General features: G+C 44.7%; 1 protein-coding gene across 1 annotated transcript; it reads right to left on the bottom strand.

Annotated features, from left to right (window-relative positions):
• Nucleotides 1-1,201: 1,201 nt before the first annotated feature.
• Nucleotides 1,202-25,991, bottom strand: DNMT3L (DNA methyltransferase 3 like). Its single transcript, XM_044441718.1, is given in 15 exon segments — nt 1,202-1,346; nt 7,580-7,665; nt 9,781-9,851; nt 9,854-9,919; nt 10,875-10,950; nt 11,491-11,579; nt 12,701-12,784; nt 15,016-15,188; nt 17,034-17,164; nt 18,668-18,747; nt 20,542-20,586; nt 22,091-22,174; nt 22,694-22,786; nt 24,290-24,436; nt 25,853-25,991. Coding segments are annotated over 15 exon segments (1,509 nt in total).

Genomic DNA, 25,991 nt, shown 5'->3' with positions numbered 1-25,991 from the left:
CAGCCTGACAGCTCTATTTTGAACCAATTGAAGTATCCGGACCATCTTCAAGGGTAGCTCCACATAGAGCGCGTTACAGAAGTCAAGGCAGGAAGTCACCAGCGCGTGTGTCACTGTCGCCAGGCAGTCGTACTCCAGGTAGGGGCGCAGCTGATGGATCAGCCGAAGCTGAAGGAAAGCGCTCCTCGCCACTGCTGTCACCTGAGCTTCCAATGAAAGCTCTGGGTCGAGGAGCACTCCCAGGCTGCGGACCTTGTCCCTAAGAGGGAGTGCAACCCCATTCAGGACAAGGTTCAATTCACCCTCTCCGAAGCCCGATCCGCCAACCAACAGGACCTCCGTCTTGTCTGGATTGAGCTTCAGTTTATTGGCCCTCATCCAGCCCATTACCTCGGCCAGGCACCGGTTCAGCACAGCCACTGCCTCACCTGGATTGGTGGAAAACGAGAGGTAGAGCTGGGTATCATCAGCGTACTGATGATTCCGCAGCCCACTCCTCCTGATGACCTCTCCCAGCGGTTTCATGTAGATGTTAAACAGCAAAGGGGACAAAATGGACCCCTGCGGTACTCCATGGCATAGCTGCCATGGCGCAGAGCCATAGTCCCCCAGCACCACCTTCTGGAATCGGTTATTGAGGTAGGAGCGGAACCACTGCAAAGCAGTGCCTCCGACCCCCAATCCCGCCAGCCTATCCAGAAGGATACCATGGTCGATGGTATCAAAAGCCGCTGAGAGGTCCAGAAGAACCAACAGGGACGCAGATTTCTGTATGTGTCAGCCGCAAAACCAATTAACCCAATTAAAGTCAGACAAAGAATACCGATGGAATAAGACTTACATGAGCAGTCCAGTAATAGTTTTAGTGCAGACTGCCAACCTGTTAAAATAAAAACGGCCTGGCTTGCTCTTATGCATCTAAGAGCAGCATGGCATGAATAAATCAGTAAACAAATAATTTTTCATCATGGGGATAATCATAACTACCTGCTAACATTTGAAAATTAAGACACTGTTACAGGCACAGATGTAATGGCAAGCAGAAGAGTTTGCATGCCTCCTGATCTTTTATTTTATTTATTTATTTATTTATTTATTAAAACATTTTTATGCCGCCCCATTCGCCGAAGCCTCGGGGCGGCTCACAACATAAATTAAAATACAAAAGATAACAATATAAACCTGGAGTGCAAAGAATACCTTATGGAAAAGCCCTAAAGTAATCTTTTAAAGGAACGAAAAACTCCCTAATAAGAGTGGCTGGACGTTGAGAGAAAATTCGGGTCCTTTGGATGTGCTTTGCCAGCAGAGATAAACCCATGCATAAGGATGAAGCAGAATACTTACTGGAAGTGGGGCGGGGGGGGGGGGAGGCAATGTTTTTGTAATCCGTAATAGAATAAAACCCCCTTCCTGCAAACATGTCTGGATCTCACTCTTCCCCTTAAAAGGTATTACTCACCTCTTCATTCAGATTTTCACTTTAATAGGAAGGTTCACGTGACATGCTAAACCTGCTGCAAATAAACTATATTGTGGTTGTTTGTGGAACAGCCTGTGGTGCATCTGACAGATGCCTGGATCCATCATTCCCTTTTCCTCCCATCAGTCCTCCAGTACCTTGGTGTCCTTTCTTGTGTCCTCATCCCTGCACCAATTGCTATTTCTTTTTGCTGCTTTTTTATTTTTCAGACCACAGAAATATGCAATTGTAATTATTTTTGCTTGTGGAAAATTATGAAATTATGTTTCATAATTACGTTATACTTTTTTTATGTTTTCCTCAGTCTTTTGCAACTATGCAGGAACATATAGCTGTCTGATATGTGTAGTCGTGCCTGCTCAATTCCCTTGTATGTTTTAGTGACACAGGGAGCATGGAAGAGAAGTAGGCAACATGCACAGAAACTGAGAGGTGAGATTGCATATAGGCTACTTTGGGCACAGCTGCCAGTGACCAATGGCCAAGCTGTCAATTGAAAAGCAGCAAAGGGGAGGTGGAGTGGGGGAAGCGGCAAAAGTAGGTGTACCTAAAGTAGAAGTAATCCTCCCGATTAGCAAAGCAGTGCTTTCCTTGTAATGTGTTGAACTGACACTTGTCAGTGCCCTTCACCTTTCCAATACTTCCCCAAATGTTCAGCTAGTTCAGGAAGGGGAGGCATTATCTCCCCTGCTTTTCGCAGCTTCTTTTCAGATCACGCACTGCTGCAGTTACTGCCGCAGTAACAACAGCAGTGCTCAGAAGGTGGCTGAATAGGGCTGGCATTATGGGAATATTATGGAGATGGCCTAAGAGTTGTTTGCCACTGATGTACTAGTACCGCTCCCAATCCACTGTGAAAGAGGAGTGCTGCACCAAAGGCGGCTCCAGTGGCAGCAAACCAAGTTCAGTGGGACTTCCTAGGACAGAGGTCGGCAACCCGTGGCTCCGGAGCCGCATGTGGCTCTTGAACCCCTCTGCTGCGGCTCCGTCGCTCAAAACACGCGCCGGCACAGCCGCTGATCTGCTCGAAGCTCCACTCAGGAACGCTAGCTAGTTAAGTAAATCAGCTAGTTAAGTAAATTGCTACATTCCTCTGCTAAACAAGCTTCCTGCAGGCTTTCATGTTACACAAAACTCTGCTGAAAAGATTCTCTTTGTCCCTCCTTCATCTGAATGTTAAAAGTTGTGCTTGGGACCTGTCACAATTCACAGTACTTGACTGTTTATCTGCTAATAAGTCACTAAACGCACCTATATCTCTGGCACAGCTACTGATCTGCAGATCCCCTGCTGATTTACTGAGTTCCCCACCCTCCCAGGCCAACCATGGATAAATCAAAGACAAGAAAAGTTTCTGAAGAAAACCAAACTTTTAATGATACTAATGATATGTAGGTAGATTCATTTGCTTTTACTGCTGATGAACTTATGGGGTTTGCTGTTTAATGCATGCAGCCCTTTAGCACTGACTTTGACTCTTCAGGAAGCTGTTCTCCTATTCAAAATATATGAAAGGAGTCCTACTAGTTTATAATGTAAGATTAAAAATAACAGTTTTTAGTGACTGAACAAGAGCTGCAGCTAAATCATAATAAAGATATACATAGCATTAAGGTAAAAAACGATATATGCAGTGTTATCTTCATTTTAGATGTCAAAAGGGTTTTGCGGCTCCCGGTGTTTTCTTTTGTGTGGGAAACGGGTCCAAATGGCTCTTTGAATGTTAAAGGTTGCTGACCCCTGTCCTAGGAAATGGACATAGATATTGTTGAATGTACAAAATATAAAAGAGTAATGGAGAAAATATTTGGGTTTCTGTGTGATCATTTGTGTGTGTCTATGTGTCATCATGATGAATTTGTCTAAAATTGAGATTTCTTGGAATATACTGGTAGTGTACTTTAATAACCAGGAACTTAATAAAAACGCATGAAATGATCCTTAACGGATGTTAAGGACTTCAAGGCTGTTAACCACTGCAGCTAGTTTTGGTTTGATTGCATCACAGAGATGCAAGCTCTGCATAAAGAACTCTTCTTACTTTCTTGCTTTTCTTGCTGAAGTGGAGCTGAGCTACAGCAGAGCAGCTCAAAGGAGAAGCATCACCATTTCCTCTATTGTAATTTAATATCTCACTTGCCCCAGCCCAAACCCAACCAACCGACTAACAAAACCCCTTGGAAAGCATTCTGGAAACACAGAAGTGAAACTGGAAGATCACAACTTCATCCGAAGAGCCCAGAAGTGACTGTGACGAATGAATCATCAACACACAATGAAGGTCTTGCATAGATGACTAATGCTTGTGGATGGTTGTGGATGGTTGTCTGAATCATCACGTTCAGGCATACAGAGGTGAGATCTGAGATGGGTGCTTGGTAGGTTGAGTGGGGGAAAGCACCACATTTGACTCTGGATGGGGACAGAAGGAAGCATGTGACTTGCCTATATAAAAACCACCTTAAGTGCAGGGTCTCCCTCTGCCCCAAATGACAGTGTCATAAACACAGTTTTTTAGAAAGCATGATTAATCAAGGCTCTTTTTTTTCTTGAGAAAAAGCATCTGTATGGCCCTGGTCCAGAACATTCCCCCAGTCCAGATCAACACCCTGTCCACTGCAAACATGCAAATGCAAGAGGAGCTGAGCAGGACCAGACCTGCTCTCACCTTCTGGCCAACCAACTGCTCGTGAGAAGCTCACAAGTGGGGCATGAACATAAGAGCGCCAACTCTCCGTGTTCCCCAGGAACTGGTATCCAGATGTGTAGGTAATATTCTGGGTTCTGTCCTTAGGACAAGGAGGACCACTCCAAAGAACTAAAGAGTACTTACCCATTCTTTTGGATTTCCATTAACTAAGGATATTAATCAAATAAAGAGGACCAAGAGAGCAAAGATGTGCACTACCTTTAAACTACCACTATCTGCAAAGCACAAGGTAGTCAGTCAGGCCAGCAAGAGTTGCTTGTCCCACCACCTTCAGGCAGCTGTTTCCAGCTTCTGTTGTGGAGGCCTTCCCACAGAGGGCTGCTCTGCCTGCCCATTTCTCTTCTACACCACTCTCCCTGCCTGAACTTCCTTCTCAGCCACACTCCTCTGTTTGTTGCAGCTGCCATGCTGCCTCCGCCTCCTCTCTCTCTCTCTCTCTCTTTCCTGCATAACTTTACACAGTTCACTTTTTTAAGGAGGTGTTACAGAGTAGGTGTCACGCTTCTCATACTGCAAGTACTGTCTAGCCATCAGAAGCAATAGTGATTGCAGGGCTGTCCCTGCCATTGAGCAGGTGAGTCAGCTGCCTCTGGCAGCAGGAAATGGGAGGAAGTAGCAACATACGGGAGGAGAGAGCGGGGGGGGGGGGGGGGGGGGGCCCCCCCCGTGTCCTGGGGGGGGGCCCCCCCCCCCGGGGGGTGGGGGGGGGGGAGGGAGAAAAAAGGGGGGGGGGGGGGGGGGGGGGGGGGGGGGCTGGCAGCCCCCTCTGTGTCCTTAGGGTAGCCTCCTGCCTTCAGGTTCAGTAGTGCTGAAAGTGAGAAAGATGCCTGATTTGGGCACTTGTTCTCAAGGACTGCTGACTGGGTTGCAGAGGAATTGGGGTCAGAGGATGAAGCAGAACTGGGGGAAGCCTGGGAATGAGGTCCAAGCCTAGGCTTTGAGATGGGAGAGGCAGAGATGCTTATCTCAAGGCCAGATCCGCAGGGGGATAGGCAGTCCTGGGAACAGCCAAGATGTACAGCTGGAGGGAGGGAACTCAGAGCAGGGGAGTTCCTCAGACAGAGACCAGGCAGCTCTTGAGCCTCTGGAGGGCAGCCGATGATAGGATAGGCATGTGCAGAAAAGGTGTGCTTACTGTCAGAAGGCTCCCTCTGAAGGGATGGGGCCCAGGCACACTCCTAACGAGAATTCCTGGAGGTGATTACTGGATCGGGTTCAACACATTGCCCTGTGCAGGCTCTGAGGTTCATTCTGGGCATTTCGTGCCTTTTGGTCAACAAAGAAAGGACAATGTCCTGTGGCTTCTGACTGTGCAAAGGAGGAACCCTGCCTCGCAACAAGCGGAGGATGTTGTCCCATAGACTTAGGGCCAGCTTCTGTGCATGGAATGGCATGGAGCGCAGTCTCACGCTTTGTCCCAGGCAGCAAAATGGCTTCGGCCTGTGCCACGGGTAGCCCTGTCCTCCAGCAATTTGTAATGGCACCTTTGGGGTCAAATTGCTATTTTTGGAAGGGAAGTAGCACGGCACTCCATCTTGTGATGGATCATGGCCCAAATTTGCCAGTTCTCTTCTGCCTGGCTGATTGCATTGCTCGTTTGGCCCTGTGCCTAGCTCATTGCCTCTTCAGTGCTTTCCAGGGCAGCCCTACATTAGCAGAAACGTTTGCTTCTGTAAGGAGGCAGGTTGGTAGAATTTGCGTGTGGGACCTCCACTGACTTGCTTCCCTCCAGAAATAAGCCTTTCTGTTAGGGTTGGGGCTTCCCCTAGGAAGTATTAAATCTTGCTTGCATAAGTTGTAGGCGCTGATGAGAATGCAAATGACAGGCTCACCATTTGCAGAAGAGAAATGCTGGGACAGAAAGGAGCAGGAAGGCATGTAAACACCCCATGAAATTCCATCCGAATGTCTCATGGCTGCTTTTCCTCAAAAGCGGGAAAAAAGCGTCATAACACGCTGTGTGGGGATCTGATATGGAATAACAACTCTCTTTTGCTGCTTGATTCCATTTGTGCTCCTTTGATCTATTTGTTAGGTCCCCAGTGTTGACGCTCATTCAGAGAAAAGTAAACCCCTCTAGCTCTGTCCCTGAAACCACGTATAGCCTGGAAAAGTGGACAGTGAGTGGGATGGTGTAAGCTGGTGACCTGCAATAGCAGGGGGTTGGACCCATCGCTTTCTTGGCCCCATCCAACTCGACTATTCTATGATTCTATATTGCTCCACAGGAAGGGGATAAATAGGCTTAACTAAACCGGAATATTGGCTCACCTTCCTCTGGCTAATTACAGCCAGCGTGGCTCTAGAGTGCCTGTATGGTGGTGAGAGCATTGGAATGGGGACTGGGAGAGCCAGGTTCTAGTCCCCACTCAGCCATGGAGTTCAGGGGATGACTCTGAGCCAGTCACTCCCTCTCAGCCCAACCTGCCCCACTGTTGTGCCTGAAGCCCCGACAGAGGAGTGTCATGCCTGAAGCCCCAACAGAGGCAGCACCTCACAAGGCGGTCTTGTGCTTGGGACCCTGTATCTGCTTAGCCACCCCCAAGCTAGGTTGCGGGGTTGGCTTTTGGATACAGGGTCCCAAGCACAAGACCTCCTCGTGAGGTGATGCCTCTATTGGGGCTTCAGGCACGACACCCACTTGGTTGTTCCTGTGAGGATAAAATGGAGCTCTAGAAGCTGCCTTGGGTTCCTTACAAGTGGAGAAATGGTGGGCTATAAATGCAATGCCATAATAATGTTGACATAGTTTAGTGGCACTGATACTGGGGGAATTACCTTAGATGTGGAGGTTTAGAATTGCTTAAAGTTGCCAAGAGAGTCTTCCTCGGATAAAATTTGACGGGTCTTGTGTATGAAAGTTGTTATGGCAGGGCAGAGAATCTGTGACCCTCCAGATGATGTTATACTCCTAGTCCTATCAGCCCCAGCCAGGGTGGCTAATGCTGAACAACCCAGTGACACCTGAAACACTACAAGCTCCCCACCACTGTGTTTTGGCCTATGTCTTTCAGGAGGGCACATGATCTACTGAGTCACTGTCATTCAGGGTGTCTCTTTTATGAGACATTTATTGTGTACTTTGCATTCCATACACTCAGTGGTTTATGGGTTGCCAAAGTTGTGATCCTTCAATTTCACTTCTCTTTTAGAAGAACACCTTAAAACCGTGAGTATCTTCTAGTTTCTACAGGGTCTGAGCTCCTGCATGTTGGAGTCTGATAGGCAGGAAGTAAATAATAACCCTCAGAGTAACAGGGAAACAGGAAAACCACAGGAACATGGAAAATCGCAAGCATGTTCAAGTATCCTACAAATGGTTTGAACTCAAAAAGAAGACGATGATGATGCACCATGGCAAGACATCTGAGAAATAAATTGCTCACCTGTTAACAGATGGGATATTGCTCCAGATGTGCACTGCATTTTGGATGTTGTTATTATGTTGTTTATACCTAAGAACTGCTTCAACCTATTTAAAGAACCAATCCATATTAATTTCTCAAGACTTAGAAGTATCTGGCGCTTCAGAAAGAGTATAAGACATGCTGTATAAGCAATCCTGGATTGGCTTTCTTGCTAGCCAAAAACACTTTTGTCTTTCCTAGATGAATCTTTAGCATGTTCTTCCAAAACCAGTCCAATCACATCTCCAGAAAACTTCAACATCTCAACTACTTTCTCAAAGTGTGTGTGTGTGTGTGAGAGAGAGGGGGGGGGAGGGAGGGAATGCATGAGCAGGGTATGGGGATATGATACCCCATTCCTATTTTCCAATGTGTGTTGGCTTCATCCTCTCTGGTTCAACCCTGCCACACTGAGTACATGGTCTGTACAGTCCTCTTCTCAAGTTCACTTGAATGCATATAGAGGACTTCCCATGATCCAGAATTCTGAGCAGGAATAACAGAACCATTGATCAGATCTTGCCACTCAATGTGGTAATATTGGCATACTGAGATGTATGCAGCCCAATACTCCTCCTCATGTGTTGTCATACCTTATTTATGTCAGGCTTAACACTCACAGATAGGGATGTGATCCACATATGGATAATGTTGCACTCCAGATCTCCCACAGAGGTTTCATGGTGATGTTAGTCATTCCCCAGGTTGGAACTACTGGCCATAGGTCAATTGCTAAGTGGATGAACAGCAACCATCCTTCTGGGACCTGCCTTCCAGGTAGGTCTGGAACGAGAATGAAATCATATTCCTAGCCCCATCTTGGCTAGTCAACCCAGGAGGATACCATGACTGACAGTACTGAAAGCTGCTGAGTGGATGCATCCCCTGATTCAGTTTCTGACACAGTTGTCCTTTAGGGGAACCAAAAGCAAGCCAAACGACAGGCTGCAGACTACGAAGGGTCCAGATGACCAGCATCATCCAAGAAAGCATGAAACCGGGGCTGCCATCGCACACTCAAGCACCTGACTTGAGAATGGACTCTCTGGTGCAGGCTGATGTTGCCAAGGCTGGAGGGATATTAAGGGTTGTCCCCCACACCCAGGGGTATTCTTGCCACTGCTTCCTTAGGAGCAGCTGGTATCTAATCCTCCAGAAATGCAACATGAAACATCCATTCTCACACTAGACTGTTCATCTTGGGCCACTCTTATCAGCCGGGACAAGCGAGAGCTGAGACTGTGGCTGGTTGGCCTCATATGTCCACAAATTATGGCCACATCTTCAGGCCAAATGAGCTGAAAAGTATCCACAGCAAGAGGGAAAGCAGGAGCCTCCTGTGCATCTACTTGAAACAGCTGAGGACTGAGAAGAGTCTGTAAACACCCTACTTCTCCATATTCTTGCATCTCTCACCAGAGCCTATGTGGGAAGAAACAGCAGAAGTGGCAACAGCCGGGATTAAAAAGCTCTTCCTTGAAAATACAAGATTAACATCTGGCTGCTCTGAGAGCCATTTGCAGGCTGGGGTCATTCTCCTCTAAGAATGCTGTGGCCCAAGGACTGAGGAGCAGTGTGGGAACTGAAACATCTGAAGACAGTAAAGACAGGCTTGTGAACAAATTAAGATGTGTGTACAGATGTTATCTGGGCATCTGACACCAAGAGCCAAAATAGCACAATGTATCAGCAACTACAGCAGCGTATAATGGAAGAACTCAGCCATGAAGAACCCGTATCTTCTCTGTCAGTGCTTCTGCTGAGATGTACCTTGGACCAAAACTTCAGAAACAGAAGCAGCAGCTGCAGCTTCTGAGGTCTGGAGGGAAAGTTACATACAACTTTTCCATGTGACTCATTTATTCTTGGTATTTTGAATGTATTGTAAGTCACATCGTGAATATGGATTAGTGTGTGTGTGTGTAGGGGGGTATAAATGCTCCAACGAAATTAATAATAAACTATAGGGGTTGGAAGCAAGTTTGGTCCCACAGTCAGAAAATCATGCCATTTGTGGAAGAGAAATTCTGCATCAGTGGAAATGATAGTTGTTTACACATCCATGCCACATTATTTTGCAACTGCAAATCGATCTATTGAAAATCTATATTTAGTGATGTATGTAAGTATTGCACATCATTTTCTCTGTCAGTTCTGAAAAACATCCTTTTTCCACTTACCTGAAAAAAACGGGATGCTGTATCTCTGGCCTCTTTGTCAAGAACTATATTGTCTAAAAACATCCAGAAAATGGCTTGTTGCATCTTTCTGCAGGTTTCCCATACTGAAGTAGACGAAAGTACTGATAAAAGTACCAGGCTTTAGAAGGCAGAGAGAAGAAAAAATCAGCCATCAAAAGATGCCTTGGAAAGTAAGTAATTTGGGGCAACTAAAATGATCAGGCACAGGAATAACTGCCCAGTAAGGAAAATTTACAGCAGCTTGGATTGTTTAGCTTAGAAAAAGGTGAGTTAAACAATATTTATTTATTTATACTTTGAAATTTTATATACTGCAACCTATAGCCCAATTTAGGGTTCGCTGGGTGGTGATATGGGGGGTGGGGTACAGAATTAACCATGGTGATCAGAAAGAGAGAGATTTAGGGAGAGATTTTTCTTCAAATAATACTGGGACCTTGGGACCATCTCATGAAGCTGATTAATGGGAGATTCAGCACTGAAAAAGGAAGGACTTCCTCACATAGCATGTAGCTGAATGATGGAATTCGCTTCCACCAGATGCAGTGATCCCCAAAGGGAATTGGGCAAATTCATGAAGGATAAGGATAAAGGATAAGAGTCAGTGTCTATAAATACTGATGGATAAATGCTACCACCAGTGGCAGAAGTAGCTTGCTTATGCGCACCAGTTGTTGGAGAACTTGGGTGAACTGGGGTGAACTGGGAAGCTGATATTTGTTTTTCAGTGCCAGGCGAAGACCTTTTTATTCAAATGTCATTTTAACTGTTAATAGTATTTATTTATTTTATTCTTTGGCCAGGGCGACTTAATTTATACTGTTAATTTATATTATTTTATCAAAGTAATTTATGTTTGTGAGCCGCCCCGAGGCTTCGGCGAATGGGGCGGCATAGAAATTTTTCAAATAAATAAATAAATAAATAAATAAAATATTGGAAATCAGGGTGTGACTAGCCTATTTTAGAGAAAAGTGGAGATAAAACCAATAAAAATGGCAAGTCATTTTGGACTGAACAGAGCCACAGAAATTTTAAATACCTACAGTTTCATCTAAGTTGGCATATCTTACCAGAAGGATGTTTATAGGACTTTGCTACTGGAGGAGTTGAACCAAAAATAAAATCATAGGGCTCCCATTCTTCTATCTAATCAGTAAAACAAAACAGCTTCAAAAGTTTGGCCCGAGAAGAAAGTATTCCATACTTTAATCTTACACTAGTTCCTTAAAATGCAGAAGATATTTTAGAAATTCATCCATTTGCTTTATTAACATTCAGATGAGCATGGCTATCTTTAACTCCAAACAAGTCTCATTAAATTAACCTTGTGTTACATTGTGGCCATTGCTAGTCTGACTGATGAAATAGTCAATGGGTTTGCACAGCTGTTCTAATCCAGTCCCGAATAAGATGTGCATATGCCCATTGAAATAAATGGATTCAAACACAAATGATTCTCCATTTATTCCATAACCTCTCTCTTTTTCTCCCACCATTTTGCCCCTTTTTTCTCTAACATAATACTAAACTTGTTACATCTGTGCAGTCCTTTTGGATTTTCAGCAGCCAGCTTCTGACAGAAAATCTGATTTTCTCCCAGTTATATGCAATCAGTACATTAGGAGAAGAAAAAACAGCTAATACACTATACTGAGAAATGAGCCATACAAAGACAATGCTACGTACATCTGTCCGTGTTACATTTGTGACATCATCCAAAAACTTCCATCTACCATTTCCCATGCTTTTCCCAAGAAACCCAAAGCTTTTCAGTTCTGGAGAACATGCATAAGAAACAAAGAATTGTATTAACACTAGACAGTCCTGCACAGTATTTAATACATTGTACGCGAGTCCTGGCAGTGCAGGGTAAGTAGTGGGGTCAGTACGGAGGCCAATGCGTTCCAACTCATTCTTAAACCATCTGGATTAGGAGTGAGATGCCAAGGCTTACTGATGAAACCGAATTATTAAAAGTGGCAACAAATGGCAAAAAGCCCTAAAAAGATCTTCCAGATTGGAAGACAAATATGGCAAATGTGGTTCACGAATAGAAAGTATAAGGACAGAGGAGGGGTTCCAATGTCACGTGTAGGCAGATGGGATCGGAGCTGGCTGTGGCCAACTGAGGAAGAGATCTTGGTGGACCAACAAGACTATCAACTCAGTGTGCAGCTGCTATGGAAAACACACATTCCATGTTAGGCATGATTAGGAGAGGAATCAAAAATAAAACTGCAATTTTTATACTTTCCTATTACAAATCTTTGGTATGGCAAGACTCGGATTACTGTTATGTGTAAAGACCTGGTCACCTAAGAAAGGTTATTGTCGTTAGGAAAAAATGCAGAGAAGGGCAGCTAAAATGATGAAGGGGCTAGATTTAGATTCTTCTAAAGGGGCCGCTAGAACAATTTTTCTATGAGGAAACCTCATGTCTGGGGAAAAAGCAAGCAAGGGAGACATGACATGTCTACAAAATTAAGCATGGTGGGGAAGAAGTGGAGAGAGGAACATTCTGATCGCTCTCGCATACAGGGAGCATCCCATGAAGATGAGAGATTCAGGGTTTAGTAAAAGAGTCCAGCATTCAGTTATGAAGCAGAAATGGCCACCAATGGCTATATAAATGGATAAGACTATAATGAGCTACCAGCCCTTTGGTTATATGCTGCCACCAGTATCCAAGGCAGTATGTCTATGTGCACCAGTTTCTGGGGAACATGGGTGAGAGAGTGCCTTCGCACTTACATCCTGCTTGTGAATTTCCCACATGTAGCTGGGGGCGGGGTGTTATTGTGCTTACTGAACACTAGACTAGAGGATGACCCAGAGAAATGTACCAAGCCGGAGAGCATAAGCAAAGAAGAAAGTGTGTGGCTTTCCACGTGCTTACCTTGTGTAATATCATCAAAAAGGGAGAGCACATGGATGGATTTTCTCTGCCAAGGGGGCAACAGTGGATAGATCTGAGCAGAGTGCTGACACAAACAGGAAAAAAAGAAATGTGTTTGGACAAGGAAGTTAACTTGTTTTATTCCACAAATTTCCCAATAACAATAAAAAGCCAACTAATTTTTATTTTGTATTATGTGATTTTAGTTGTTGGATGCATTGATATGGATATGAGAAGCCTTTTAAAATGGAACTACTAATGCAAATCAAACATTGAAGTCCCTTTTTATTGTAATATCTTGTTTTTTAATGCTGTTAACATATTTATACTGCTTTTGGTAATTGAATATGCACTTCTCTTGGCATAATTCTCCAAGCGAGGCTGTTATAAATGCAAGAGACTAAATTGCCAGGAGATTTTTAATTGGATGCTTGGCTCAGACCTCCTGGGGTAAGGAGTAGAATGCATGGGGAAGGAAAATGTAATGCTGGGGTAAGGGAGCCACGACCTGACTGGCAGTTAGTGACATGGGAAAATTTTTTCCCATTGGCACGTTTTCCTTGTTGCAAAACAGCTGGGAAAAAAAGGATCGAAGCCTCTTCTTCCCATGTGTTGCAGATCGAATGGAAATTGCCTACTCACATCTAGGATTTTTTTAAAAGTTCTCTGTTGTCACAGCAAGCAATGGATGCAATTCAGTGACGCAGGACCTCACCTGGTCCTCCTGTCCGGGTGCCCCACATGCTCTTGCCTCTTTGGATCCTTTGGCGGTCGCCTACGTTCGTGCAGCGCTTCCTCATGCCAAAACACTGCATGCCTCCCCCAAGGCTAGGTGACCGGCACTATGGTTTTCAGACTGCTTTTTAAAAATATTTTTGCCCTGCCCCCTTTTGCCTTTGGTCCCACCTACTTTGCCTTTGGGAGCTTCCCCCACCATTGAAATATGGTCCCCCAAAGTTTCTCAAAATGGATTTTGGCCCTGGGGACGATGGAGGATTTATGACCCTCCATTAGGGGCAACATGCAGTTTGGCCCTTAAGCCACAGCTAGTTCTAACTATATTGGACTTAAGATGTGGAAAACCTCAAGAAAGATACAAAGCAGCGTAAGATTTGTACAGTTTGAAAAATGCTGCACACTCAGTAAATGGCTCTTTGGTCAATTATAGTTATTTTAGGTTGCATAATAATATGGCATTTCAGATTTATTTCCTTTATTTTCTTGCATAGCTGAAGCTATCCATGGCTCTCTGACGCATTCTGTCACATTTTAGGATCCAGGTAACTGCTAATCCAGAATAATTACAAACCCTGCAGTGACTTCATTTGTGGTACAGCGCAAGAGAAAAGGTGCTGTTTGACCCTCTAGGGAAAGCTAAAGCATGGCCCACACGGCTTAAGTTCTATGCCAGACTTCTGTCAATCTCAGTTTCTGTCTTGAGGAATCAAAATAGTGCTACTGACATGAAATCCATAGGTGATTCAGTATATATTAGGGATGTGCATCAAACTAATCTGAAGTCTTTTGCAGTTTCTTGTGCTCCCCAAGGGGAACTGGGCTTCCCTGCCAGGTAACCAGAGCTGAAGCTAGACCCTACCTGAGGGTGTGTTAGCAATGTGGCTTTGGAAAGGCACGCAGTGCGTCTCACAAAATAGTGTCTTTTAATTAATGTTTTTTTTCTATACACTGATGGGGTGAGGGGTTTCTGGACTGCCAGGTTCATTTTCTAATCACATGATATATTTTAACAGAGGATCTCTGATCATTGTGAGCAGGCTGAGCAGGTTTATGCCATTCCACAGAGGACAGTAGAGGTATCTTTACGATTAGGTTGGCCCTAAGAATACTCTGAGTGCAGAAATAGCTTTTGGTTGGCAAGAGGGGATGCAAAACTGTGCCACGGGGGTGGTGTTTACTTTTCTCTGCAGTGGAGAATGTTAAACATACAATAATTATTTTTTTAAAAAAATGCCTTTTTCCCAAGTGCTTTACATCATGTCAGCAGAAAGAATTTTGCTGCCACCCACTGGAAATGAGACATGCACAAGGATGCTGCATCTGATGAAGCGGCTATGCACACACACGTGCTCACTGAAATTAATTTGGCACCTCTTAAGGTGCCTCAAACCCTTTGCTATGTTCACAGCTTTTAAGCTTGTTCTAGTTAGTTTCTGCACAGCAGCAGAGTTGAGGGAAGGAGACTTAATGGCACCCCTGTCAGAAATCCCGAGGTTTGGGTATCACTGAGAATCTTACTCTGTGAAATACATCCCATAGAAAACATGTGTGAAGGATAAGCAACCCTTTAAATTTTGTTATGTCTTGATCATAGAAGCACTTCAGTTCTGCACGCCATGTTGTCCTTCTCTTTAGTAATCCATACACATCCCAAGGAACACACAGAAAGCATATCCAGGGATCTGTTTCTTTGATTTCCTCTGAACACCCAGGATACACAAGGGTGTTCACACTTTCTTCGCAAAAGCGCCTACATAAATGGAAAAGGAGATTCTTTGACACAGTGAACCACTGTTTTCCTTTTTAAAAGCATTCACTGTGGATGCAAATACTGTCCCTACCATCGTACAAGGAATCCTGTCCTTGCTGTAGCTTTGCATGATAGGCAAGAGATGTGTGGGAACAATTCTAAAGTAACACGCAAAATAGGAAGCTGTGCGTTTGAGGGATGCACGTGCTCTTGACGTGGGAAAAATTCACACATTACATTGCAAGCGAATAATTTTTGTGTTCCCATTTTGATATTATAACCAAAAGTGCAAAAGAGGAAGTCTGAGTGGGTTCTTTCTCACTTCCCTGTGGTATCTGAATATGCTCTTCCTCAAATTGGGCAAAACCAAATTAAGTTAAAAGGATGTGCAAGCTTGTGTGCAAAGCCCAGTGCCCGGTGAGATGGGCAACACCATCTTTAATTAAGTTGTATGATTCTGTTAGCTAAAGACTACAGTCCTGCTTTGCAGCCTTTCCTAGAAGTGTGTAGTATGGCCCTACTCCTTGAAATGATTAAAAAATAATATTCATAAATGTAATAATTAAATAAAAGCACATGATGAATTAAACCTCCACAATGAACAAAGATGGGGGGGGGGAGGATGTTTACTAAACAGAAACAACAAGAAAAGGCAAATACGCCATGGGAACATTTTCCCTGCCTGCATGCCTATTGAGCAATGGTTTCCCCGCTGGGCAGGGGCTGTTGGGATGCCTGAGTCCAGAGACGGCAGGTGGCTGGAGCGGCTGGCAAAGCACCCTGTGATCCACGGCCACCTGCCCGGCCACCATCCCCTGCTCGGTCTGGACTTCAGGACAACCTGTGCCACGGGGGCTCATTTGCCCTCTGCGTTCGTGAGACTCAGATCAGGGAGAGAGGGAGAGGAGATGAGGCCACTGGGGCTTGTTGTCCCCACCCCCCATGTGCGTGGGGCGTGCACGACGTAAGTGCTGAGCTCCCTTGCGCTGGCAGCTTCCTCTCTTGTCCAAATCCAGCCCGAGTGCTTGGCGCGGCGTGGGGGCGGGGCTGAACCCATCCCAGGATCCTCCCACAAGATGAGGGTTCATCTTGTTGCTGCAAAGAGATACGCCAGGCAAGGCGGGCAGGGCAGCAATGCTTGTCCTGCATGCGCTGGGGCAGGGGAACGAGGCCGGGGTGGCTGGGTTCCACCCAGGCAGAGAAAGAGGGAACGACTGGCCGGTGGACATTGTCATGGAGGGGGAAACAAGCCATCGGGCTTGTTCACCCCAGTTCTGTGAGTGCCGGTCACATCTCAGGGAGATCAGCGTAATCAGCACAACTGGCCATGGTGTGCAACCCCGGCCAGAGTGGCGCTTTGCGAGGGGCAACAATCCAGGGAAAGACCAACGACAGGCCATGACGTCTGAGTGGCTTGCTACCCGTCTTGCTCCTCTCATAATGTCCCCTGGGATACTGCCTGGGGGAAGGAGGGGAAGGAGGGTGGAGGGAGCGCAGCACCCGCAATGGCCCTCAGCGGCCCCTTGTCCCCTCTGGTACCTTCTTGAAAAATAAGTCGGTTCTTTAGCATGGGGCCATGTTAGGGTTTGCTCCACTACAGCTAAAGCGACCCACCTTTGAGCCCGGGCCATGCCTTTCCCCACCCACACATTTTCCTAACGGTGGGGGGTTCCTGTTGAAGGTGTCTCCCTTTTGAACACTCCAGTGTTTTCCCACTGCTTCTCCATTCTCCTTTCTATAGAAAACCAGTTAGGGAAATACCAAAAACTCCAACATGGTATTGCTGCATAAAGCCTTCTGGCAAGTGGCTCAAGACCCGACTTCGTGCATTTGGGCATCAGTCACCTGTGACATCTGGGATTGTCACACATCAGTAAGGATTTGCCCCAGCAGCGGACTGAGCAGTCGGCCTGGAAGCCGTCATCATCACACAGGAAGATGACAGCCGTCATCATCACACTCTCCAAAAACCTTTCCTTAGAAAACAGAAGGCAAACAATCCCCACCCTGAAAACAGCTGTGTTAATGATAACGTTTAGCATTTCAGCCCATTCATACGAAAGCGCCCTGATTCTTAAAACAGTCCTTTATAGTGTGCTGATGTCTCCATAGGAAAGCACTGTGTGCAATGCTGAACCAGAAACTTTCAGCACTTCTCAAGAAGTTGCAGTTTTACTTTACTATGTAGGCTTGATAAATGCAACATTGGCTTTTTCTCTCAATATGTTTTGTAAACTATCCTTTAAAAATGTAACTTTGTGTTTCTTTTCAGATATTTGTGGATTGAAACATTCTGATGCTTCTGATCATGTTTGCATTTCACTTAATGCTTTCTAATGTTTGAAACATTTTGAAAGAAAGTGCTTTTTTCAAAGATAACTTTGCTGCTGATTATGATACTTTGCTCTTGGTGGATCTTAGTTCACTTTGACTTCCAGTTTCTCAGACTGGGAAACGGACAGCTGATGTGACCTGGAACAAATAGACTACAAAAGGTGAACACCACCAAAATTGAATACTGTTGCCATTATGATTACATCCCCAACATTGCCAGGATGCAAATACAATGCATATTTACAAAGAACTAAGTCTTGCAACTCCCAGCAACCATGATGGGCTGGGGAATGCTGGGAGTCCTTTTTTTTTCTGTCCAAGCTTGGGTGCTTTTACTCTGAACTAGATCCTTGGAACATCTGAAATACAATGAGAGGTGTAGCTTTGAACTTGAAGTCTGCCATGCATATGGAAGTATATAATTTGAGTCTGCATTTTGTTCAGATGTGCCTCCTACTCTCCGAAACCAAATGCAGAAGGAAACAGTTCTGCCTGGTTGTAATGGAAACCTGCTTGGCATAGGGCTGGCTGCTGTGAATCAACGTTAATTGTGAACTCTCTTCCAACCCTCCAAGTCTTATCCCTAGTAGCTTTTCAGCATTTAAAAGATCAATTATGATTTTTAAACAGGATATACATATATTTAGTTGAATAAATACAGATGTAAGAGGAGATCAACCCTGACTGGTCATTAGAAGCCCAGATCCTGAAGATGAGCCTAATGCTGGGAACAACTGACGGCAAAAGAAGAAGGGGATGGCAGAGGATGAGGTGGCTGGATGGAGTAACTGAAGCAGTTGGTGTGAGCTTGAGTGGACTCTGGGGGATGGTGGAGGACAGGAAGGCCTGGAGGAGTGTTGTTCATGGGGTCGTGATGGGTTGGACATGACTTCACGACTAAGAACAACAAAAATAACTTCAATTTGTTTTCAAAGATGGTTAGCTCACTTGAAGCATGCAAGAACAAAGTGCCTGCAGAAAGAATTGGTGCTGGAGTCAGTGGTGTGTAAGCACTACCCTTAGGGCCTTCCAGAAAGACCTGAGTAATTCACTTTTTACTCAGAGGCTATGAACTAAACACACTTTAATGGAAGAACATGGGTCCTGACATGGAAGATCTGCAATAATTCCTGTCAGCTACTCACTGTGTATGGCTCACACATTCCTCCATGAAACAAGGGATGTTGTGTGTGAATCTCCAGTCCTCCACAGCACATGCAGATTTCTACAGAGCACAAAAGAATCTGATCTTATCCAGTGCTTACAATTTATCAACTGTTGCTGTAGATCATTGTGACTTTTAAGGGAAAAAAAACATTAAATTGGTTGTTCAAATGTGAAAACAATACAATATGTACTATTAAACTACATTAAAAATATAAAAATGCATCAGAATCACTCTAGGTTTCACTATCATTTCAATTAAATTAGATGTAATATTTTGTTGTCATACTTTTGATCATACAAGGGCATCTCCTGCCAGAAAGGGACAGGACTTACAGATATAAAAACATTTTAAGAATGCTGCAATATTTCCCATTTCTCAGAATTATTTTCCTTGCCTAATCAAGTGGATTTTTCTTCTGAGCTGGGAACACTCGTTTCCCTGGTCCATGGTTGAGCCTCCCATTTTCCTCTTTCCATAAGTCAGTTTTTCATGATAATCACAGACCTTTTCATAGGATGTGCCAAACCAGCAGTCTTCCCCAGCATCACATCTTCCAGAATATCCTGGACTACAACTCCCACTATCCCCAGTGATACTGGCTAATGGAGATGATAAGGGTGGTAGTCCAACACAGTTGGTGGGCACCAGGTTGAAAGGCTGCAATAGAGATGGAGTGAAGGGTCCGTGCTGACAAACAACAATCGAATTCATTTGACTTTGGGTTCTGCAAGTTGAGGTGGTTTTGCAGTTGCAAACTAGACATGGAATGGGCACAGACACTTATGCCATTTTCAGCACTGTCTTTGTTCCACAGTGATTGCCTTGAAACTTGGCAGACAATGCATCTGTCTGTCAGTCAGTCCTGTAATGTACACACAGCTTTTATTGCTTTGGAAACATAACAACAAAAATAATAGTGATCTTAAAAGTCTGTTATCATAAAAATCCCCACTGCACTGTAATCCAATTGACACAGTTTGGGTCAACAAAAGAACTCTATGCATCATAATCCGACTGTCCCAATCTGGAAAGTCCTTTTCACAGCAGGAAAAGGACTTTCCAGATTAGGAAATATTGTGTGCCTAGATTGTGCCAAAAAGCAGCAGCTGTTCCCACGGAATCTTCGATGGGGGGCAGTGAAAGGGAGAGGGAGGGGAAGTGGGCGAGGTCAGAGCATTTAATTCCTCACACCACCCACACAGGTGATCAGTATGTTGTGAAACTTTAGAGCTGTGATCATTTGGTACGTTGCTCATGGTTCAAATCCATTGCAGCCTTGATTGCCGTGAATGGAAACCAAGGCAGGGATCTAGAAAGCACGCCTGCAATGGGATGGGGTGCTTGTGTCTATTCATGAATGCCATTGCTGTCATGGGTGGATGAGCATTCACCGAAGTAAACATGTCAATAAAACAACTATAAGAAAAACAGTCACAGCAAGAACAACATTATTTAGAGACATCATTTGATCCGGTGAATTTTGGCTGAATACTTGGATCACTTTTTGTTCCTTTTTACTCCAGATGGTTACAAATGAACTAGAACAACAGTTCTGAAAAAGAAATTACATGTTTCCTTGTGTTTAAACAGGAGCATGTCATCTTAGCAGAAGCACTCTCTCCTGAGCTGAAGAGATGGGGCAGTAGTTTTTCTATGATGGATGCTTCGTATATTTTGTGTACGTATTTATTTTATTTTTTTATAAAAAATTGCCACCCAATTAATTGGGGAAAACCTTTTCAATCAAAGGTATTAAATGACTAAACATTGAAGTCCTCCAAATAGTTATTCTAGTCATATTGTTAGTATACAGAAAGAGTAAACTAGTCACAAAAAGTACTCATTTCTCACCTTCAATACTTCTCTCATTAGATTTGACTTCATACACAATATTTCCTGGAGGGGGAAGAAAGAATCAAGGTAACTTTCATAGGAGATGCTTAAATCAGTTTGTGATCACATTGGCCTATAATTCAAATGTAACATTAGACTAATGTAACATAAATCCCAGTACATAGGCTTTTCCACACAAAGCTGTTAATTCATTACATCCACTTTGGTTATGAGCAGATCTCCTTTCCTGTGTTTTCACTGCATAACCACTAGGTGGCACAGAGGGCACTGATACCCAGGTAGGAACTGCATCCTCCTTCTGCAATCGGAAACAAGCCCTCATTTCCCTGCTCGAAAATGTCTCATGGCAAGGGCAATTTCTGAACCCACAATAAATGCCTTGTGTAAAAAAGTTCTTCATCTGATCTTTCTTCATGATTTTATCCAACACTGGCAACAAAACATTCATTCATTAGATTTCTATCAAAACTGCCCCTTTACATTGTTGTGTCTTTTGAAATAGTTTCACAAGTGTAAGAAACCCGTCCTCGGGCTACAGTGCAAACAGGCTTGTACTGGCAGACACAGGCATCAGATTGGGATGGTAATTAGACCTGCTTCTGACAGTGGAACTTCCATCATGTTTAAAGCAGAGGTTCTCATCATGACGGTCTCCTTAACTGTGCCCAAATGGAGATTCCAAAAACGTCGGCTGTGGTGTCGATCCCTATTAAAACACCGGTGTTCTTCATTGCCTAAAGGAGGTCTTTGTAAAGTCCCTCTAAACCCAATCTGCCATAAATATTTTCATCCCAGAGACCAATAGATCATTGCTGGGAAAATTCAGCTCCCAGGCCAAGCCTTGGTGAGAATTGTGGCCAAACTCAGACGGAACTGGGGAGACTGAGAGGAAGCTGAGATGATGTGAGCATCCCTGCAACCTCTTTCAGGCAAGCCTGTAGTTCGATAAAATGTCACCACACAGCAGGTTTGCATGGTCTAGTGGTGTGTCAGCTCTAAAGGCTACAGGATGTGATGCATGATGGTATTTGGTTCCTAGGAGGGTATTATTTCATTGGCTCCTAGAATCAGGGTGTTAGCAGGGCCAAAAAGTCTAGGTGCATAGTTCCCAAGGGCAGCCAAGGTATTTTCCAGCTTGAGGCATAAATATGCAAGTAGATAAAACTTTCAGGTGTTTCTCCTGCTCCTTGGCAGTAAACAAATAATTACATCAGCATCATCCAAAAGCAGCTAATTATTCATTGCCATTTCATGACCCTTGCAATCAGCCGCTTGCTCTGCCTGGCACCAAGTTGGTTTTGGTGCCTTCCCAGGGCAGGAAGAAGGCTAAGCAGCAGGACTGCCACCCCAAACCCTTCTTATAGATGAGACAGTTTCAATGGTATGGAAATTTGGGGGACGGGTGGGATGGAGAGTGCAGATTGTAAAAAGTAACTGAGGATTAGCACTGTGGAGAAGTACAGGAGCAAACTGTCAGTTCCTGAAGCAGAAGCAATGTACCCTAAAGCAGAACAAAATGCCAGTCCTCTTGAAAAAGATTCTGTACCTTTGCTTGGCTTGGGTGTGTTGAACTCTTCTACAGAACTTACGGAAATGATGGAATTGGAGTGACAGCTCCCCAGGGAGACAGCTGAAAATGTGAGATGAATGTGAGGAGTGGGAGAGGAAGAGAAGGAGAAATCGAAAAGAGTGGCATATTCATCCACTTTTGGTCTAAGATAGCTAGGATACTTCCTGTCCTGGGTGGCTTTGGACAACACTTAGGATTGATGTGAAGTCACACTTTTTTGAGCTCAACCCAACTGGCAGTATATCATACTGCAAATACATAAAGAAATAAAATAAGATCAGGGCTAAGAGCCGGGTGAGTGCCAGTTCTGCCTCCACTGGGTAAACCAGCAAGGATGCAAGGGAGGTAGTGAGGCCAGCTAGTGCAGCTGCCCTGCGGCCAGGGAAGGCTTGGCTTGGTCCAGCCAGAGTTGCCCGGGCCTGGGGCAACCACTGGGAGTGACACAAAGGGCAGGAAGCTGCCAGCCGGGCTAATCCACAGCAGAGCTCATTTTGCTGCTGGTGTGTCCTCCTCTTTCTGCGAACCTCTTACAGTCAACCTGCCAACATCGTGTCTAAGCTCCTCTTAAAACACCAATACTTATGCTAGGCCTTTGGGGACTTGCAGGAGCCCTTTCTTCCACAGAACTGACTGAAATGATCCTAGGAACACTTCCGGCATTGAAGGACAGAGCTGAAAGAGAGAGAGAGGGCCCGTGAAATCATTTTATCTGGAAGAGCAGTCCTGGTGACTCTGCTAACATCTGACCGAGGCTGGCAAAAAGTTTTTAAACTGTAAAGAATAAGTTAATCTGTCCCCGAAAAGCACAACCCAGGATGCACATTCATGTCTCAGTCAACCCCAGTGATGACCTTGCTCAGCTTGTGACAAGAAACCTTCCGATTTGTAGTTTCAGACCCAGGTGGGTGGCCTGAAGTCTATACATTTCCAAGGCTGCAATGTGATTATGGTTGCTATTATTCATCTCTTTTCTATACTGCCCATTTGTCTAAGCTCTTTGGGTGGTTTACATCAGCAGTGCATTAAACAATTCATACATTTTTAAAATGCACATAATATGTATACATTTGAAAAATGTGCATGATCCATGCAAACATTTGGGGAAGGGGACTTCCAGGAGGGCTTTATCCTGTGTTTTGCCCTTCTTCCCGCATGGATTTTTTCAGGGAACTAGAGGTCACAGCCATCTCCCAGCAGAGGCCTTCCCATGTTTTCTCTCTGCTTCTTCCATCTTCACACAAAATATCCTGTTAAGGAGGAAAAGATGGAAGAGCTCAGCAGTGTCCTTGGACTGGTAGTGCCGGGGTCGTCCTTCTGGAAGCACCCAAGTCAGATCACTGGTTGATCTACTACCTCAGTTTGGACTATACTGACTGGCAGCAGTTCTCTAGGATTTCATGCAGGAGTTTTTTGCAGCCCTTCCTGGTGAGACTATCAGTTGGGACCTTCCACATGCAATGATTCATGAGTTCTATAGCTGAGCCGCACCTGCTCCTCTATATGTGAACCCCTTACTGGAGAAAGTACCAGCCTTGTTGCAGAAGCAAGGAGAATGTTGGATTATTCTGGCCCGTGAACTAGTGTGTTTATTTATTAAAACATTTTTATGCCGCCCCATTCGCCGAAGCCTCGGGGTGGCTTACAACAAATAAGAGAAAATCGTGTCTCTGCCTCCAGGAATAGCCATCACAGGCCAGATAATAACAAGTGACCTTACACAGTTTGGCTGGACCATTCTTTGCTTGGTAAAGGCAGACTGCAAGCATGTCACTTCATTTCGTCACATTCCTGGGCAGACCTGCTCTTGCATGAAGTTATCTTTGAAGTGTGAGTTTGTGAAGGTAGTTCTACTCCTGGACTCATCACTTGCAGAAGGCATCATTTTTATAAGCATTGCATGAAAATGTACTTTGGATGAATTAAAGGAACATGCTAGGAATTAGCTCAGTACTGAAAAGCTGGCTTTTTTAAAAAAAGCCCTCCAGTTGGTCAGGTCTGTAACCACACAGTAAAGTTTGATTGATTGATTGCCTGAAAAGGTTCTCTAGATGTGTTTGACTGCAAAGGCCTAGTCAGGCATGTCTCAGTTGTTGCTCTTCTTAAATCACATCAGTTTTGAAAGTACCTGCAGGAGGACGTGCTGAATATGCTCAGAAGAATCTGTCTTCTACTCACCTGAGCCTGAGAGGCTGAATATTTCCTCCGAGTCACTTCCAGTGTCCACCATGATGACTGCTGGATGTCCCTGAGACATGATTATGGAGGATGTCTCTGCCTGCCTCTGCTTAACTGCCAGACCTGGGAACTCGGATCCTTTCCTTCCTATAGCACAGGGATCAAAGTTTCAGAGGGAATTGAGTCTGTGTTTTCTGCAAGGGCAAAAGAAGTGGTGCCCCTGGACTCAGGCAGAAGGGCATAGATAGGGGAAATCTGTAACTGAGTTTGTGTAAAGGGAATTCCGACTCTACTACAAAAGTTCTGCTATGGAAGTAATACAGCTATTTGTTGCATCTAAGAAATCACAGTATTACTATTTGTTTGAGGCTAGACAGAAGGAGAATCAGTAGGATCCACTCTAGACTAGACTAGACTTCCACAACCTGGCATTCTCCAGCTGCTTTGCACAATGAGCTTCTCTACACGAGGCTCTTAATCTATGACTCCGCTGAGGCTTCTGCTTCCAGATCCTTTATAGGATTAAAATAGGCTCCTTTGCGCATGCTTTGTTCTTGCTCTGCCTTTGTTTGTGTCCTGTGACACAACCACAAGGTGCTGCTTTTCATTCGGTTTCATTCCAACTTCCTTGCTCAGATTACCCTTGAAAAGCATGGGAGAGACCCTGAAGAATGACAGCGAGATATAAAGTATTCACAAATTGTTGTGAATGAAGGATTGTGAGGGCACGGTAATTGCCTCAGCCGACAAGACTTATAATACCCAGAACTGGCTGGGTTTATGAGAATTAAGTCCAGAACACCTAGGCTTCACCAGGCCTGGGGAAGGCAGTTCTTAGCTGGGATCATCCCTTGGAGATCTGGAGATCTCTGTATGCAAAGGAGAATTGCGCTCCACGCTTTGTTCCAAATTATACTCTGGGTTCTGATTGCAATCCTCAACACATTTGCTAGTAAGTCCCACTGAATTCCATGAACCTTAAGTAAGGAGGCAAACAGGTCGAGGCTGCAGTCTTGTAAAGCCACTTAAGCTGGGATAAGCCCAAGTACATTCAAAGGGATTGACAGTGGAGAAGACCTGTTGAGAAGATAGTACTGTCAGGGTGATGTTGCCAATTGGCAATGGTTGAAGATTGCAACCATTTAAAGTTGCCTTCCCCAAGCTGATGCTCTTCAGTTGTGTTGGGCTGCAGCACAACTGGCTAGGCTGGCTGGGGATGATGGGTGTTGTAGTATAATGCCTCTGGAGGGTGCCAGGGTGGGAAAAACTGATTTAAGGTAGCGTCACAAGACTCTGTCCTTTCCTGTAACCCACCTTGTGTGACCGTGCCGTTAATTTGTCTTGCTAATAATATAGAATCGCCAAAAGAGGAGTGTTTTAAAATATTTCATTGCACATTATGGAAATCCTCTTTTCTATAGCACATGTTCATAGAAATGCATCCCAAATCTGGACTCTGAAAGATCGCAATTTCACGTGCATTTGAGACCGAATTGTGGGGAGATCTGAAATGCGCCTTTCCTCAGACGAAAGAGAAACAGGGAAGCTTTTCCTGCGCTTCACCCCCTCGCGCTAGACCAGGCTGCCCGTTTCCTTGCAAGAGCAGCAAGGAAGGCAGCTCGCTCCCATGGGCGTTCCCGTGCCGTTTCACAGAACTTGCATCATGTAAGGCTATCAAAAGGATCCCGGGCCGACTATACAT

This window comes from Varanus komodoensis, unplaced genomic scaffold (genome assembly GCF_004798865.1).
Source record: "Varanus komodoensis strain SLA01 unplaced genomic scaffold, ASM479886v1 scaffold4, whole genome shotgun sequence".
In the NCBI taxonomy this organism is placed as follows: Eukaryota; Metazoa; Chordata; class Lepidosauria; order Squamata; family Varanidae; genus Varanus; species Varanus komodoensis.
Note: the sequence above shows the minus strand (reverse complement) of the source record. Positions and strands in the feature narration are given on the sequence as shown.